General features: G+C 42.0%; 1 protein-coding gene across 2 annotated transcripts; it reads left to right on the forward strand.

Annotated features, from left to right (window-relative positions):
* Window positions 1-6,593: 6,593 nt before the first annotated feature.
* tmem125b (transmembrane protein 125b) lies at window positions 6,594-15,126 on the forward strand. 2 transcript variants are annotated; one of them, XM_048989868.1, is made up of 3 exons: window positions 6,594-6,714; window positions 7,858-8,423; window positions 12,737-15,126. In XM_048989868.1, exon 3 carries the CDS (start codon window positions 12,764-12,766, stop codon window positions 13,439-13,441), a length of 678 nt encoding a protein of 225 aa, XP_048845825.1. In that variant the 5' UTR covers window positions 6,594-6,714; window positions 7,858-8,423; window positions 12,737-12,763; the 3' UTR covers window positions 13,442-15,126. The 2 variants fall into 2 exon arrangements, with proteins under 2 accessions (XP_048845825.1, XP_048845824.1); XM_048989867.1 differs by having other exon boundaries at window positions 12,740-15,126.

Raw genomic sequence — 15,126 nt, forward strand, 5'->3', positions numbered from 1 at the left:
AAGCAATAAAAAAGGCCAATAGGATGTTGGCGTATATCTCCAGGTGTGTGGAGTTTAAGTCAAGGGAGGTAATGCTAAGATTATACAATTCCTTGGTGAGACCTCACCTAGAATATTGTGTGCAGGTTTGGTCACCATATCTTAAAAAGGACATTGTGGCCTTAGAAAAGGTGCAGCGTAGGGCCACAAAAATGATTCCTGGTCTTAGAGGAATGTCATACGAGGAACGGTTACTTGAGCTAAATCTGTTCAGTCTCAAGCAAAGGAGACTGAGGGGGGACATGATCCAGGTATATAAGATTCTAACAGGTTTAGACGCTGTTCACCCAAATAGTTACTTCAGCATTAGTTTCAATACACGAACTCGTGGCCATAGGTGGAAATTAGCGGGAGAACATTTCAAGCTGCATTTAAGGAAGCACTTCTTTACACAGCGCGTAGTCAGAGTATGGAATAGCCTTCCTGATAATGTAGTGCAAGCTGAATCCTTGGGTTCCTTTAAATCAGAGCTAGATAAGATTTTAACGACTCTGAGCTATTAGTTTAGTTCTCCCCAAGCAAGCTTGATGGGCCGAATGGCCTCCTCTCGTTTGTATAGTTCTTATGTTCTTACATCAGTATAACAGAATTCCTGAATTTTGCTTTTGGTTCTGGTGTGCCACCCCAAGATTTTCAGTGGGCCCCATCTGGCCACTCCTATGATAAAATTTTGGAGGCGCCACTGACTAGGAATCGGCATTTCAACCAGAATTTCTAGTAGAATTTTTCCATTCGTTTTGGTCCCTTAAAAAGTGGGTGGCAGATATACAAACTGCTGTAATTCCTACACCGTTCACCTGATTTGTATGTAAATACCCTCAAATTAAAGCTGAAAGTCTGCAGTTAAAACACATCTTGTTCATTCCATTTCAAATCCATTGAGGTGGTGTATAGAGCCAAAAAGATTAGAATTGTGTCGATGTCCCAATATTTATGGACCTGACTGTATATGGAGTGAGATCACTGTGAAATATATACGAGAACGCGGATGCATAGCTAAACCGAGCAAAACTGCACCTTTGAAACACAGATAAGAGCGCTTCTCGCAGCCACGCGCTCGATTCACCGTTTAGCGCTCGCATCTCACAGCGATTCTTAGTTTTCTGCTCGCTTCTGACATCCCTACGCGAATCTTAGTTTTCTGCTCGCTTCTGAAGTCTGAAGTCTGCTCGCTTCGCAATTTTCTGCTCGTTTTGTAATTAAAACAGGAAATTATGTCAGAGATTCAAGGCGTGGTGGCTGATGTCCGAGACTGTCGATTGAAAGCACGCAAAAGGGTCTGGCTGGGAACAATGGGAAGTGCAACCGGGGAATCATTCCCTAATTGCTAAGCGAGTGCTAATAAAGCGTAAAAATGGTACATTATCGAATTACAGTCTTGCCAATTATGAACGATATGAAATATTCTTAATCAGGTCATTGTTGGTTTATTACAATGTTAGATTTTAAATACCAGATTAAGTTAATCAAGCTAAATGCTCACCTGTTATTCTTGTAATTATTAGCATCGTGGCTGTGGTAGCGTAGCGAGAGCGCTGATGTTCAGACCCTGCTAATTTATTTTTTTCACTGTTATTCCAAGGAAAAAAAATAATCGTGCAAGCATCATAACTCGCTAACGCACACATAGTGCGTATGTCCCCTTATTCTATATAACCACTGTTGTACATACATATATGTATTACATAGAGTGATCATCCATTATATCACAGTTTAGCTATCGCACCCCCCCCCCCAGCTATATCGAGGATTTTTCCCTGACGCATCACAGTTCTCTGCAATGTGTGTGTATATATATATTTATACATATACATTACATATTATTATTATTATCCTTTGCCCGACATCCACATATCATATGCGTTTACAAAGTGTTTTAATAAGTTTACATGTGTTTGATGCATGTGGGAGGGATATTTTAAGGCTTAAAATATAAAAAAAAATTACCCATACATCCATTACCTTCCGCTTGTCCAGGGTTCGGGTCGCGGGGGTAGCAGCTTCAGGAGAGATACCCAAACCTCCCTCTCCCCAGCCCAGCTACCTTCAGGGTTGATGCTGAGGCGTTCCCAGGCCAACCGAGAGATATAATCCCTCCAGCGTGTCCTGGGTCTGCCCCGAGGCCTCCTCCCTGTAGGACATGCACGGAAAACCTCCAGGAGGCATCAGCGCCAGGTGTTCAAACTACCTCAACTGGCTCCTTTCGACGTGGAGAAGCAGCGATTATACTCTGAGACTCTCCCGGATATGCGAACTTCTCACCTTATCTCTAAGGGAGAGCCCAGACACCCTGCGAAGAAACCTCATTTCGACCACCTGTATTCACAATTTCATTCCTTCGGTCATTACCCATAGCTCATGACCATAGATGAGGGTAAGGACGAAGATGGTCTAATAGATCGAGAGCTTTACTTTCCGGCTCACTACTTTCTTAGCCATGCCGAACTGGTTAAGCGCCTGCCAAACTGCAGACGCCGCTCCGATTCGTCACTCGTGAATAAGACCCCGAGATACTCGAATTCCTCCACTTGAGGCAGTACCTCCTCCCTGACCTGAAGAGGACAATCCACCCATTTCTGGCTGAGAACCATGGTCTCAGACTTGGAGGTGCTAATCCTCATCCCTGCCGCTTCGCACTCGGCTGCGAACCGCCCCAGAGCTCGCTGGAGGTCCCCAGCAGGTGAAGCCAACAGGACGACATCGTCCGCAAAAAGCAGCGAGGCGATCCTGATGCCACCAAACTGGACACCCTCAACACCCTGACTGCACCTAGAAATCCTGTCCATAAATATTACAAACAGGTCCGATGACAAAGGGCAGCCCTGGCGGAGCCCAACAAGCACAGGGAACACGTCCGACTTATTTCCGGCAATGCGGTCCAAGCTTCTGCTCCGTTTATACAGGGACCGAATCGCCCACAATAGGACCCCGAACCCCATACTCCTGAAGCCCCCCCCACAGAGCACCTCAGGGAACCCGGTCATAAGCCTTTTCTAAGTCCACAAAACACATGTACACTGGATAAGCAAACTCCCAGACCCCCTCCAGTACCCTCGCAAGGGTGTAAAGCTGGTCCAGTGTTCCACGGCCAGGACGAAAACCGCATTGTTCCTCCTGAATACAAGATTCCACTAATCGATCTCACCTTACTCTCCAGTACCCCGGAATAGACTAGGAAGGCTGAGAAGTGTGATTCCCCTATAGTTGGAACACACCCACCGGTTCCCTTTCTTAAATAAGGGGACCACCACCCCGGTCCACCAATCCAGCGATACTGCCCTTGACCTCCATGCGCTGTTGAGAAGGTGTCAGTCATGAAAGCCCCACAACATCCAGAGCCATTAGGTACTCAGGGTGAATCCACCCCCGGGGCCCGGCCAAAATATAGCTCTTTAACCACAAAAAATGGTAATTATAATATATATACAAAAAATGGTATTTATATATATTATATACAAAAAATGGTAATTATATATAATATATATATTATACACACACACCGTATTTATGTGTATGTGTGAATAAAGAGTAAAATGGAATAAAATAGTACAATTCTGTTATTAATAATCTTATATATCAGAACTGTAATACGTAATACACTTTACATATGCCATGAGGTACCAAACTGTGCTTAATAAAAGTGGGATGGGAAAAAAAAAAAGAGAACACTGGATACGACATCAGGAATCAAATGTTTATTTACAGTCTAAAAAACTAAACAAAACAAACCAATAAAAACATTGTGATATAATATAAAACCTCTGTCTGATTTTTAGCTGTACATTAACCGTATCACGCCTTTCGGCGGAGAAGCAGCACAGACGCCATGAGATGGAGTGAACGAGGGTTTATTAGAAGGGAGACAAAACAAACATTGAAGAAACGCAAAACGGACGTACATTAAGGAGAGAAAGAACACAAGAGAAAAGATGAGCAGTCCAGGGGCAGACCAGAAGAAAATATTTTGCCATCTTGAGCTTCCTGGAGCCTCATATCAGGGAGAGGGCCACCTCCTCCAACATGCCCCCATCCATAGAGAACAGACCCTCTAGTCCCCAGTCTATCCCAGTTCCCTTACCAGCATCATCACGCGGCACCTGCCCTGATGCTGAAACAGTCAATCTGTACCTGGCTGAAGTATTTCCCAGCACCCTGACTACCTCGTCACTCCTAGCCACTGCATCCACATTACTGAAGCCTTCATCCCTGACCCCTGCTGTGTCTCAGGAGCCTGGCCCATCCACCACAGCATGCTGCACTTCAAGGCCTTCCCCAGCACCCCCCACTCCAGATAGTTCAAGACCGGGCAAAATAAGGCAGAGGGATGAGTTTGAGAGCAAGATCTTGAAAGTTCTTGAGCAGTCTATGAATGAGGAAGAGCTCTTTCTTTTAAGTCTAGACCCATGTCTGTTTCCCCCCGCCTTTTGCATCCTTGCCCTCGGCTTTTGTGCCCCGTGTCTGCGCCTTCGTTCACTCCGGGCCCCTTTGTTCCTCCCATTGGTGTTTCCCCTGCGTCCCTGTTCTTGGTGCCCTTGTGTCCGTTTGCCTTCCCCGTTCTTTGTCAGTGGTTGTCTGGCTTGTTGTCTCTGTGTCTGTTCTGTGTGTCTGTCTTGTTCCCAGTGCCCTGTTAATGTCTTGCTTTTGTTTTTCAGGTCCTGTGTCCCCGGACCCGTTCCTCGGTCCTCTTGGGGGTGCCCGGAGTGCACGCCTTTTGGGGGGGGTCCTGTCCTGCCCCCATTGTCCAGCCCTTGTGTGTGCCACGCCCCCCGATTGACCACGTATGTGTAACACCTGTGTGGCGCCTACCTACCAAGGCTTGAACAAACCTCTCTTTTGCTTGAATCCGCCTTCTAATAATGTCACACTAATCCATGGGCCAGACACTAGGTACTGAATAGGAAGCAGTAATTAACACGGTTTGAATTGAAACTGAATTGAAGTTTATAGGGGGAAAAAAACAAAATAAATATGCATACAATCCTAGAGCTTAGTCACATACAGAAATTAAAGTGGGGTAAAACCAGCAATTGGAATGGTTTGAGCTATTTAGTTAGTTTGTTGTATTTTGTTTGAATCCAGGGTCCTAATTTAAATTTCTAGTTTTTTCCCCTGTAAATACTAATGTTAACCAAACGGATTTTAATTATAGAGTCCAGTCAGAGTATCATTTACTAATCTAACACTAATTAATTCTCTCCTCGTTAAAGGCAAACTAATTATTTTAAATGTTTAATTTATGTCTGCCATTTGACTGCGTATGAGGTAACTATTTAAAAGGTTTAATTCCATATAGATGATGATTTTGGCTTCTTAAATGGTTTTAGTTCGTCAACACCCAACATTTAAGAAAACAAAAAAAAATGCTATTTACCCTTTCGGACATTAAATAATTATCAACCCTTAAATATAATAAACTCTCTTCAACACATTCGGTCCAAATATGTACCAACGTAATGAAAAATAACAAATGGTTTAGTTCAATTAGATAATGAAAATTAAAATAAAACAAACCAGTCTTTCTTTTTTCCGAAAAAAAAAACGTATTCAGATCCTGATTAAAGAAGAAAAAGGAAATAGTCATCCAACCGTATCAAAATCCAGAGATCCGTATTAACTGTCCGTCTCCAAGTCGTTTTTCCAGTTTGGGAGGCTCGCCATCTTGACTTCTGTTCCAAGTGTGAGGATTTAGCCATCCACAAGTACACTCAACAGTTTCAGCAAATAAAAAAAACGGAAGAAAAAAAACCAATCCCTTCAGTAAAGTTACATAAGCCACATTTTCCTGCATAGGCTTTAGCTTGAGAGTCTTTTATGTAACGGCATAAAGTTGCAAATAATCAATATCCCTTCCCTTTTTAGGGCTTGCGATCACAGATTTCAACCTTTTTTTTCCTTCTACATCCAACCTACGGTATTACAGCAAACTGTGATTCCTATATTACTCTTTTATTCTGTTCCTAAATCTCAGTCATACCGCATTAGGAGTACGTCTCTTCTCCTTTTTTTTCGTCTCGTGAGTTCTTCGAGATCACTTCCGGAAGACTACATTAAAGTTAACTCATTCATTCATTCATTCATTTATTTATTTATAATTTGCAAATTTTTAATGAATTATTTTGTATTTATACAACATTATATTTATTAATTATTTCTAACATTAATTAAGTAAAATTAATTCAATACAAATGAAACCTTTTTTTTTTTTTTACAGGTGACAAGAATAAACCTGCCTTACATGTGCTTCCCCGATTGGGATAGAAAAGAGGGTTTGAGATACTATTTTTAATGCAGTATCGGTGTATATACAGTATATGCATTTAACACAAAAACAAAATTTCAAGTACTTACATAAAATAAAGAAAAACAATTTCGGGGGTGTCACGATCCTCGTGTGTGCCACGCCCCCCTGATTATCCATGTGTGCTTCCCCGATCGTACCCAGCTGCACCCTGTTATTTTGCCCTGTCTTGTCTATTTCAGTCCATGTCTTGGCTTAGGTTTTGTCCGTCATTGATGTTAGTCGGTGTCACATGTTTCCTAGTTTCCGGTTTCTTAATAAATCCCCGGTTTCCACCGACTATCGCCTGCCTTCTGCCCATCTGCCTATCTGCCTGCCCGTGCGATCACCCGCTTTACCAGGGGGGTTCTGTTATTAATCACTTGAACAGCGCAAAGGTGACTAATATCACAATATTGTTCAGTTCCGTAGCGATAGTCTTCACCCTCATCCACGTTATTTGGCTTTGCGGTTGTCTCCCCTTCACTCTCCACTTCCCTGTAGTGATAAGTTAAGTATACTTAATTATAACTTATCCGAGCAGTGCAAAAATGCCACTCCAAAATCAGATGGCTATAATATGCAAATCGGAGAAAATAAAATAATTTTACGCAGATCTGGGCAGGGGTGATGACGATCTATTACAAAAAGTTTATGAAAGAATTGGGAATCCCATTAAACCTAATAAGCCTACATCCAATCTCGGACACTGAAGAAAATTCCGGAAAGCATACAATTTGTGGGGGCGGCATGGCGGTGCAGTGGTTAGCACTGTTGCAGGTTTAAGTCTCCGCCTGGGTCACATGTGTGCGGAGTTTGCATGTTCTCCCCATGTCGTTGTGGGGTTTCCTCCAGGTACTCCAGTTTCCCCCCACAGTCCAAAAACATGCTGAGGCCAATTGGAGTTATCTAAACTTTAGTTATTTAAGCTAAATTGCCCTTAGGTGTGCATGTGTGAGTGTGCCCTGTGATGGCCTGGCCCCCCATCCTGGGTTGTTCCCTGCCTCGTGCCCATTGCTTCCGGGATAGGCTCCGGACCAGTAGGATAAGCAGTTTGGAAAATTGATCGATAATGAATTCCTGTTAACTTTGACAGCTCTAGTTAAAATATAATAAAATCTTTACAGGGAGGCGTAAAATATCAGTAAGTTTATCAGCTAAAGCACAGAGAAAACAATCTGTCAAGCAGCCCAAAGTAAGAGTTTCCCAAAGCAAATGGACTGTCTTTTCAATCCAAAAGTACATACATAGAACAGCACAGCACAAATAAAGCCAAGATCACCAGAGAAATTATATTGTATTGAACTCTATTTTTATTTGTCAGGATCAGTTCCTTTAAACAGAAATCTAAATATAAAATTAGCAATAACAAAGGCGGTTGAAAAAGTCTATTGTGTTGAAGCACCAGGCAAGCTTAGGTCATGTGCATTACGCCACGTAGTAAATTACAAACGACCCTTATCTGCTGAGTGACATCAGAGTTATTCTCAATGGTCCCTTAGTCCTTTCAAGGGGGCTGATGGGGTTTTCTTTGTTTACAGACGTCTGTCTGCAGTCCCCTACAATGTGCAGGGAGGTCTCAGCAGTCCTCTGTACCCTCCTTCTCTTCCATCTTTTCACCAAGGAGGAGAGCTTCTTCATGAATAGTCTTTGGTGAATCAGAGCCTGGGGTGATCTGCCTTTGTTGGGGGGATTGCCCCCAAACCATCCACGTGCACTAGCAAGGAGCAATAATATCATTGATAAACCACCCTCATCACCTTTTTGACCACCACTGGCAAGGACTGCAGAGACAGCATTGGAGAAGAATGACAGGGGAAAGGAGTGAGTGCTGAATGCTGACATCCAAATCTTCTGCTGTCACTCTGGGATTCCCTACTGTATCATTTCGCTGGCCTTCCTCTTCCTGCTGATGTCTTTTATGGCTTGAGAAAGATTCCCGGTCTCCATCGCAGGTGGAGCTAAACGCTTAGTCTGCACAGTTTACTGGAAACTCTGTGAAAGTAGGCATAGATGGTCACCAGTTTTGGTGACCTGATGTATCCTGCAGCTTGGAGAAGTGACGGACGCCATATTTAAGTAGAGTGAGAGGAGTTTGCTTGGTCAGGTGAGAATTGCCCATTTTTTGCAATGTGCATGTATAACTCCTTTGTCTTCTTAGTACATTTATTTTGTAAATTTAGTATTGTTTGATTTTTGAAATTTTGTAGATTGTTTCCTGTTTGGTGTGCTTGCTATATTTGACATTGGGTCATTTATTTGACTTTACTATTTAACTGTTCTGGTGGGAGTTTATGTACCATTGTTGCCTCACAACTCCAGTCCTGCCTGTGAAAATCGAAAGTGGAAAGAGTACCCTGCTCAATAAAAGTACTGTTACTTCCAAAAAAATGAGTAAAAACAACCTCTTCCACTGAAGTATTAGTAAGGAAGAGTAAAAGTGTAGCTTGTTTAAAAAGAACTCAGAGTAGTGAATATTGTTCAGTTGTGTTTTGCTCTCTTATAACACTGTAATTATTACAAAGGCCTTTCAAATATAAAATATAATGCATAAAATAAGAATGAACCATTAATCAGCTCACCGTGATTCACTAGCGTATTTTATGTGCTTAGGCCATTCAAAATATATATTTCAATAAACAAACTCAAAGTTGCTAAAGCTTTTCAGTGTGGGCTTGAGGCACATATTATATTACAGTATAAATAATAAGAAATGTGCACCAGTATGTCCATAAACTGAGAATGGTTGTTAATCTCAGGCACAAAAATGTGGTATGTTCTCACATTTACATTAATAGGGCTGCCGACTTTGATCAGCTGGCTGGAGTGAGATTTTCAATTCAAGACAGGTCTACATACAAATGCACACACATTTACATGTACTGTATGTTACAGTTTTGTCACCTGGAAAAATAGTCTGTAGGGTTTGCAAACTGCCCTAATGCTTTTGATGTATCTAATTTTAGGTTTATAATGGAATAATATAGATCTGCTATAAGATTTTTTGCATGAATAAAAGAGTCTGAAAGGGCGAGTGTCACGTCAGATGCATGAGATTTGGCAACACTGCATTAATGCGGGTTTCCTGCAACATAACTCCATGGGCCAAAAACATTCAACCCACATTTTGAATTTCCTTTTTAGTTTGTAAAATTTGGGTACTTAGTATTATAGGGGTCTTTGTATCTTAGTGTCAAAAGATGATCATCTTAAACGTTATCCTGGACTGAGAAGTTTGCTGAGTGTATGTTTGTAGCTCAGCTAACTGGTTGAAATGATGTGATGAAGTCACAATATATAACTAAAATGTACTTCCATGTATTAAAACTATAGACAAAATTCATGAATGTAAAAATCCCAACAGTCTGAGGAAGGCTGTGACGATATGACATGGTGACACAATATTGCTTCTTGGCCTTGACTTTGAAAAGCTCTTGCAGGTGCGACCACAGATGCACTAGTTCTGTAGCCACTGTAAGCTCCGTGATTATTAGTAGCTATTAACTGTTTAGTCAACCAACCTGCTGTGACAGCTGTTGATGGAGGCAGAAGAAGTGGAGAACATGAACTAACGAAATCAGTAGTTGTTACATTAATTTCACCAGCTTTAAACTACGTAATAATATTCAAATTCTAAAAATAAATAAATAAATAAATAAATACCTCTTTACAGGAAAGAGAGCTTTTGTAGATGGTTACTTTACACCCCTGGTGAAAATGTCCTGTTCCTTCTGTGTTGTCCTGTAATAAATTTCCTTCCACAGTATAAAAACCTGTGTTTAGTCAAATTGCTAAATTGGTGATTCTAAATTACCCAGAGGTGGAGAATTCAGGTCCAGAGAGTGCAAATCCAGACCAAGATTTTGTTTCAACCAACCAATTGTGTATAAAGAATCATAGTCACATGGTACTCATTGGTTGAAACAAAATCTTGGTCTGGATTTGTACTCTTTGGACCTGAAATCTCCACCTCTGAAATTACCTATAGTTTGTGTGCCCTGTGACAGACTGGCACTGATTAGAATATTTCCTTACACTCTGTTTTCTGGAATTAGCTTCAGGTTCAGTGTGACCTTATAATGGATGGGATGGGAATTAATGTAAGCAGGAAAGTTGAAAAAGAATATTTTAACAAAACAGATAAACATTCTCAGCTGGACTATCAAATATGCCAGTAACTCAGACAGAAATGTGAATGAATAATGTTTATCTGCAAAACCAGGCAAATTGAAACCAACAGGTTGCCCCTAAACACACAATTAAATAAAACTAGAGGGTGTGTGGTATTTTACTGCAAAAATTACATAACAGCAAATTTTTTGGAGGTAGAGTGGTACCTCAGAACTCAAACTTAATCCGTTCAGAACTCGGGTTCGAACTCGAGTTCTGATCAAATTCTCCCCATAAGAAATAATGGAAAACCAATTAATTGGTTTCTGGCACTTAAATATGTTTTTTTAGCATTTAAAACAAAATGAACAGGATAAAACAAGAAGAGTATATACTAAACACATCTAAGCACATTTATCAAAACAGCTATTTGTAAAGTAAGAAAACAAATGTATCCAAACAATGTGTAAAGTTGAAAAAAAAATTGTACAACTATTGCGTAACTTTTTGGTGAACAATGGCTACCAAAATGATATAAAATACAGCATATTACCTAATATTTTCAATTAAAAAAAGCACCAACAAACGATGCTATCACAGCGAATGCGAGGCTGAGACTAAGCGTTACCCTTTTTTTCCGCTGAGAGACGTGCTGCACATACAAGTTATCTTAGGTCGGCGTTCACGGTTCGACTTCTGAGATTCAGATCGCGTTCTAGGTCATTTTTTTTAACTGGTTGGTTCGACTTTTAAGAAATTAGAGTTCTAATGAGTTTGAGTACTGAGGTACCACTGTATTGAAATATTGAAACGCCTCGATAAAGGAAACTCATGTCTTCTGTTGCTTTTAAACACTTGTCAGTAGTTGTTTGACCTGAATACAATATCATTGGGTCAAGAGTCCATTTTAGAGAACCTGTGTTTAATCATTTCTTTGAAGAACATTTGGGATCCTCAGTAGGATTTCAGAATAGCAAACCACAAGAAATCTTAGTTATCGCTCCTAAGCAATAAAATTCAAGTAACTGACTAAATCATCATTCTCTTTGTACATGTTTTTTCTCAGTGCACCAACACATGCCAGAACTCTGGGCTTGTGTTCACAAAGCATATTTTCTTGCCACTAAGAGTATTCCTAAATCACAATAAGAGTTTTCCCCTAAAACCTATTCACAAAGTGGCTGAGAACAACTTTTAGTTAGGAAAAGAGCCAACTCCTAATCTAAGGGTAAGACAGCTATGGCTGACGTCATTCTCATGCATGAGCTTGCCTGCAATATGCACAGGGATTGGTTGATGAGGGGCCAATATGTGCTGGTGAAAATGTACGTGTAGCATCCCATAAATACAAACACAGTGGAAACTGCTTGTAGTGATCCTTATTATAGTGACCAGCTGCTTATATGGATCAAAAAGCTTGGGAAAGAATCGTCCCTGTACAAATACTGTTTAAATAATTTGCTTATAGTAAACAAGTAGTCCACTTATAGTGTTCATTTTTGGTCTTTTAAAACATGACAACATATGTAAATAATTAAAACTACATTTATTTATTTTTACTTTACTTTGATTGTCCTACCTTGCCTTGCGGTAACCTGTGTTCTTCTAGCCAGTTACCTGAGGCTAAAAGAAAGTAATTTTCTCTCAATGACAAATATAGACTCATCAAAGCTTATCATAAACTGCCCAAACTGAGCCAACTAGATGCAGCAGTGAAACTACAATAAGGTATATTTTATGTACAGTACTGTATTATAGTGTATTTTAATTATTCACAGTTCAGTAATATGAAAAGTGTTTGAAACAGCCGTACTGTATTTTGAACAATTCAATTAAATTCAGGAGTCCTCTGAAGTACATTTTACTCCTCCCAGACTTAGGTGCTACTCTTAGCGCTAAGGAGCTTTGTGAATTGCTCATAGTAAAAAAAAAATATTGGAGTCCTACATATGGGACTGACATGGCCAGTATTTTTAGGAGTTTCTCCTAAATAGGCAAATTAAGAGCTACTTATAGCCTTAAGATGCTTTGTGAATACAAATCCTGATCCCTGCGGTGATTTGCGGAGTATGCAGGTTATCCAGCTCTCTTTGGACTGCTGACTAACTTGTGAGTGAAAGGAGGCTTGACTAGTTACTGTCACTGTCAGTTCTGGTGAAGGACATAGGTTAAGAACTACTTAATTGCTAAAAAATTGAGGCAAAACAGCAGCAAAATAACTTAGACCTTGGTCATTAATGCACAAGACTAATGGTAGGATGGAAAAAACTTTTGAGATTGAAGGGTTTTCAGCCACTTGCTCTCAACCAGCAGGTGGCTGTGGACCCACAGGAAACCATGCCGGAGATGGAGGCTCTACCACGAGCTCTGCGGCGCCCATGGCGCCGGTCCCACCCCGCCCATATCCAGAGGAACATCCTAGAGGACCAGGTGGAGCTCTGGTGGTTCAGAGAGCCCCGCAAGTCATTGCTGTGCTACTGCCTGTCGGTGGGCCTGATTCTGGGCTGTGGTTTGGGTGGGGTGGGCCTGCTGTCCAGCACTACCAGCCCAGCTGGGGAGTGGCGCCTGGGTGCAGGGACAGCACTCTGCCTGCTATCCCTGGCCGTGCTCCTGAAGCAGCTGCTAAGCAGTGCTGTACAGGACATGAACTGTGTGCGAAGTTGGCGTCGGATCGAGCTCCTGAAAAGCGGCGGCCTGTCAGATGTCCTGGTGGTGCTGCTCACTGGTCTGGCACTTCTCATCTGTGGCCTGGTGTTGCTCCACCTGGCCCTGGCTAGCGGGTTCAGCCACGCCCAGCTGCACCACAACGATATGTTCCTGTCTGGGGTGGTACTGCTGGTCTTGGGGGGGGTCACTGTGCTGGCTGTAGCTGGATACTACTTAGCAGCCTCACTCCTGAGGAGGCAGATGTCCAGGCAGAGGCTACAGGGCAGGGCTCCCCGGGTCTTCACCATCTCTGGCCAAATGAGAGAAAGACAGCAGGCGACCACCTCCAGCATGGCCAACCTCATCTGAAGGACACTTCCACACTGACAGGTCAAAGGGAGTCTGAGCAACATCAATCAGCCTGGTTCCTGAATCTTTACAGGTTGCACGCATTCCTAACTGGGGATTAAACAAGTAGGGGATACTTAGCATGTTATAAGTAAGGGGGGTGGTAATGAGACAGCATCTTCACCCCCAGCTTCATCTTTATTTTATACAATGATGTGTCTACAAAGACCATTAAATAGTCTTCAGTGCTGGCATTTTGCTGTCTTGTCGCCTACTTCCATCCATCCATCCATTATCCTACTGGGTCGCGGGGGGTCCGGAGCCTATCCCGGAAGTAATGGGCACGAGGCAGAGAACAACCCAGGATGGGGGGCCAGCCCATTGCAGGGCACACTCACACACCATTCACTCTCACACGCACACCTACGGGCAATTTAGCAACTCCAATTAGCCTCAGCATGTCTTTGGACTGCGGGGGGAAACCGGAGTACCCGGAGGAAACCCCACGACGACATGGGGAGAACATGCAAACTCCACACACATGTAACCCAGGCGGAGACTCAAACCCAGGTCCCAGAGGTCTGAGGCAACAGTGCTAACCACTGCACCACCATGCCGCCCCTTGTCGCCTGCTTAATACTTCAAATCAAAATGAAAGAGTACAGAAACACAGCCTGCAGGTGCCCACTGTGTAATTCCTACAACAGAATGTAGGCTGTTTAGCAAAAAGCTGTCATCTGCCACTCGCCTCCAGAAGCCGTGCTTTCTTGCCTGAATCCCGTCTCTGTCAGGTCAGCTGGAATGATGGCCTCTTCAGGGTAATCCACTTGAGTCACGCAGACAGTCGATGGGAGAGCGAGTCTGTACTGGGGAACACTGCCACCTCCCCCCCCCGCTACATTTCAACAGTGTATTCATTGTCCAAGAGTCAGCTGTTGGTTCCTAACAGAACAATGGGTGGTTCAGGGTCCACTGTGACATTCCACTGGGCATCTTAAACGCAACAAGCCATAACGAATGGAATACCCACAAACAAAACAGCGCCATGCTGCATGTACGAGCACTCAGAGAACATATGAAACTGTGCCACTTAATGTACATGTATGTCAATGCCACATGAGACATTGCGAATAAATCCATGCATTCCTTGCATGCAATCTCAGTAGAATGCATCTAGAAGCTACCAGATCTCATGGTATGTTAACTGAGGTATGCAGTTGATATAACATGTGACTTTATTCTGTCCAAATCAACCGGAAAAATTTTCTTTAATCTGCGGACATTCACCTCTCATAAATACATCTTTGATTGCATCCCAATTTAGATCCTAACATAACAGTCTGATCAAGTCTTTGAATCCTGAAACGTTTAACTAAAACATATTAAGAATTTGCTGTGAAAACAAAAACTATTGTTTCAGAACAAGTAAAAACAGAAGGTCTAAAAATAGAGACCCATGTTAGTAGAACTGATTATAATAATGGTATAAGATACGATTACTTAGTCATAAGTATAGATCAGAGGTCGGCAACATTTTTAAAGCAAAAAGCTTTATCCTAAATGTCTGACCCAAGATTTAGAAAGAGTCCCAATGGGTATAAAAGAGGGTTTGAGATACGATTTTTATGTGATACCAGTACATATGCATTTAATAATGGTATAAGACTTGTTTACATTCCCATTTTACCATAATTAAGGAATTCAGA

This window comes from Brienomyrus brachyistius, chromosome 21 (assembly GCF_023856365.1).
Source record: "Brienomyrus brachyistius isolate T26 chromosome 21, BBRACH_0.4, whole genome shotgun sequence".
NCBI lineage: Eukaryota > Metazoa > Chordata > Actinopteri > Osteoglossiformes > Mormyridae > Brienomyrus > Brienomyrus brachyistius.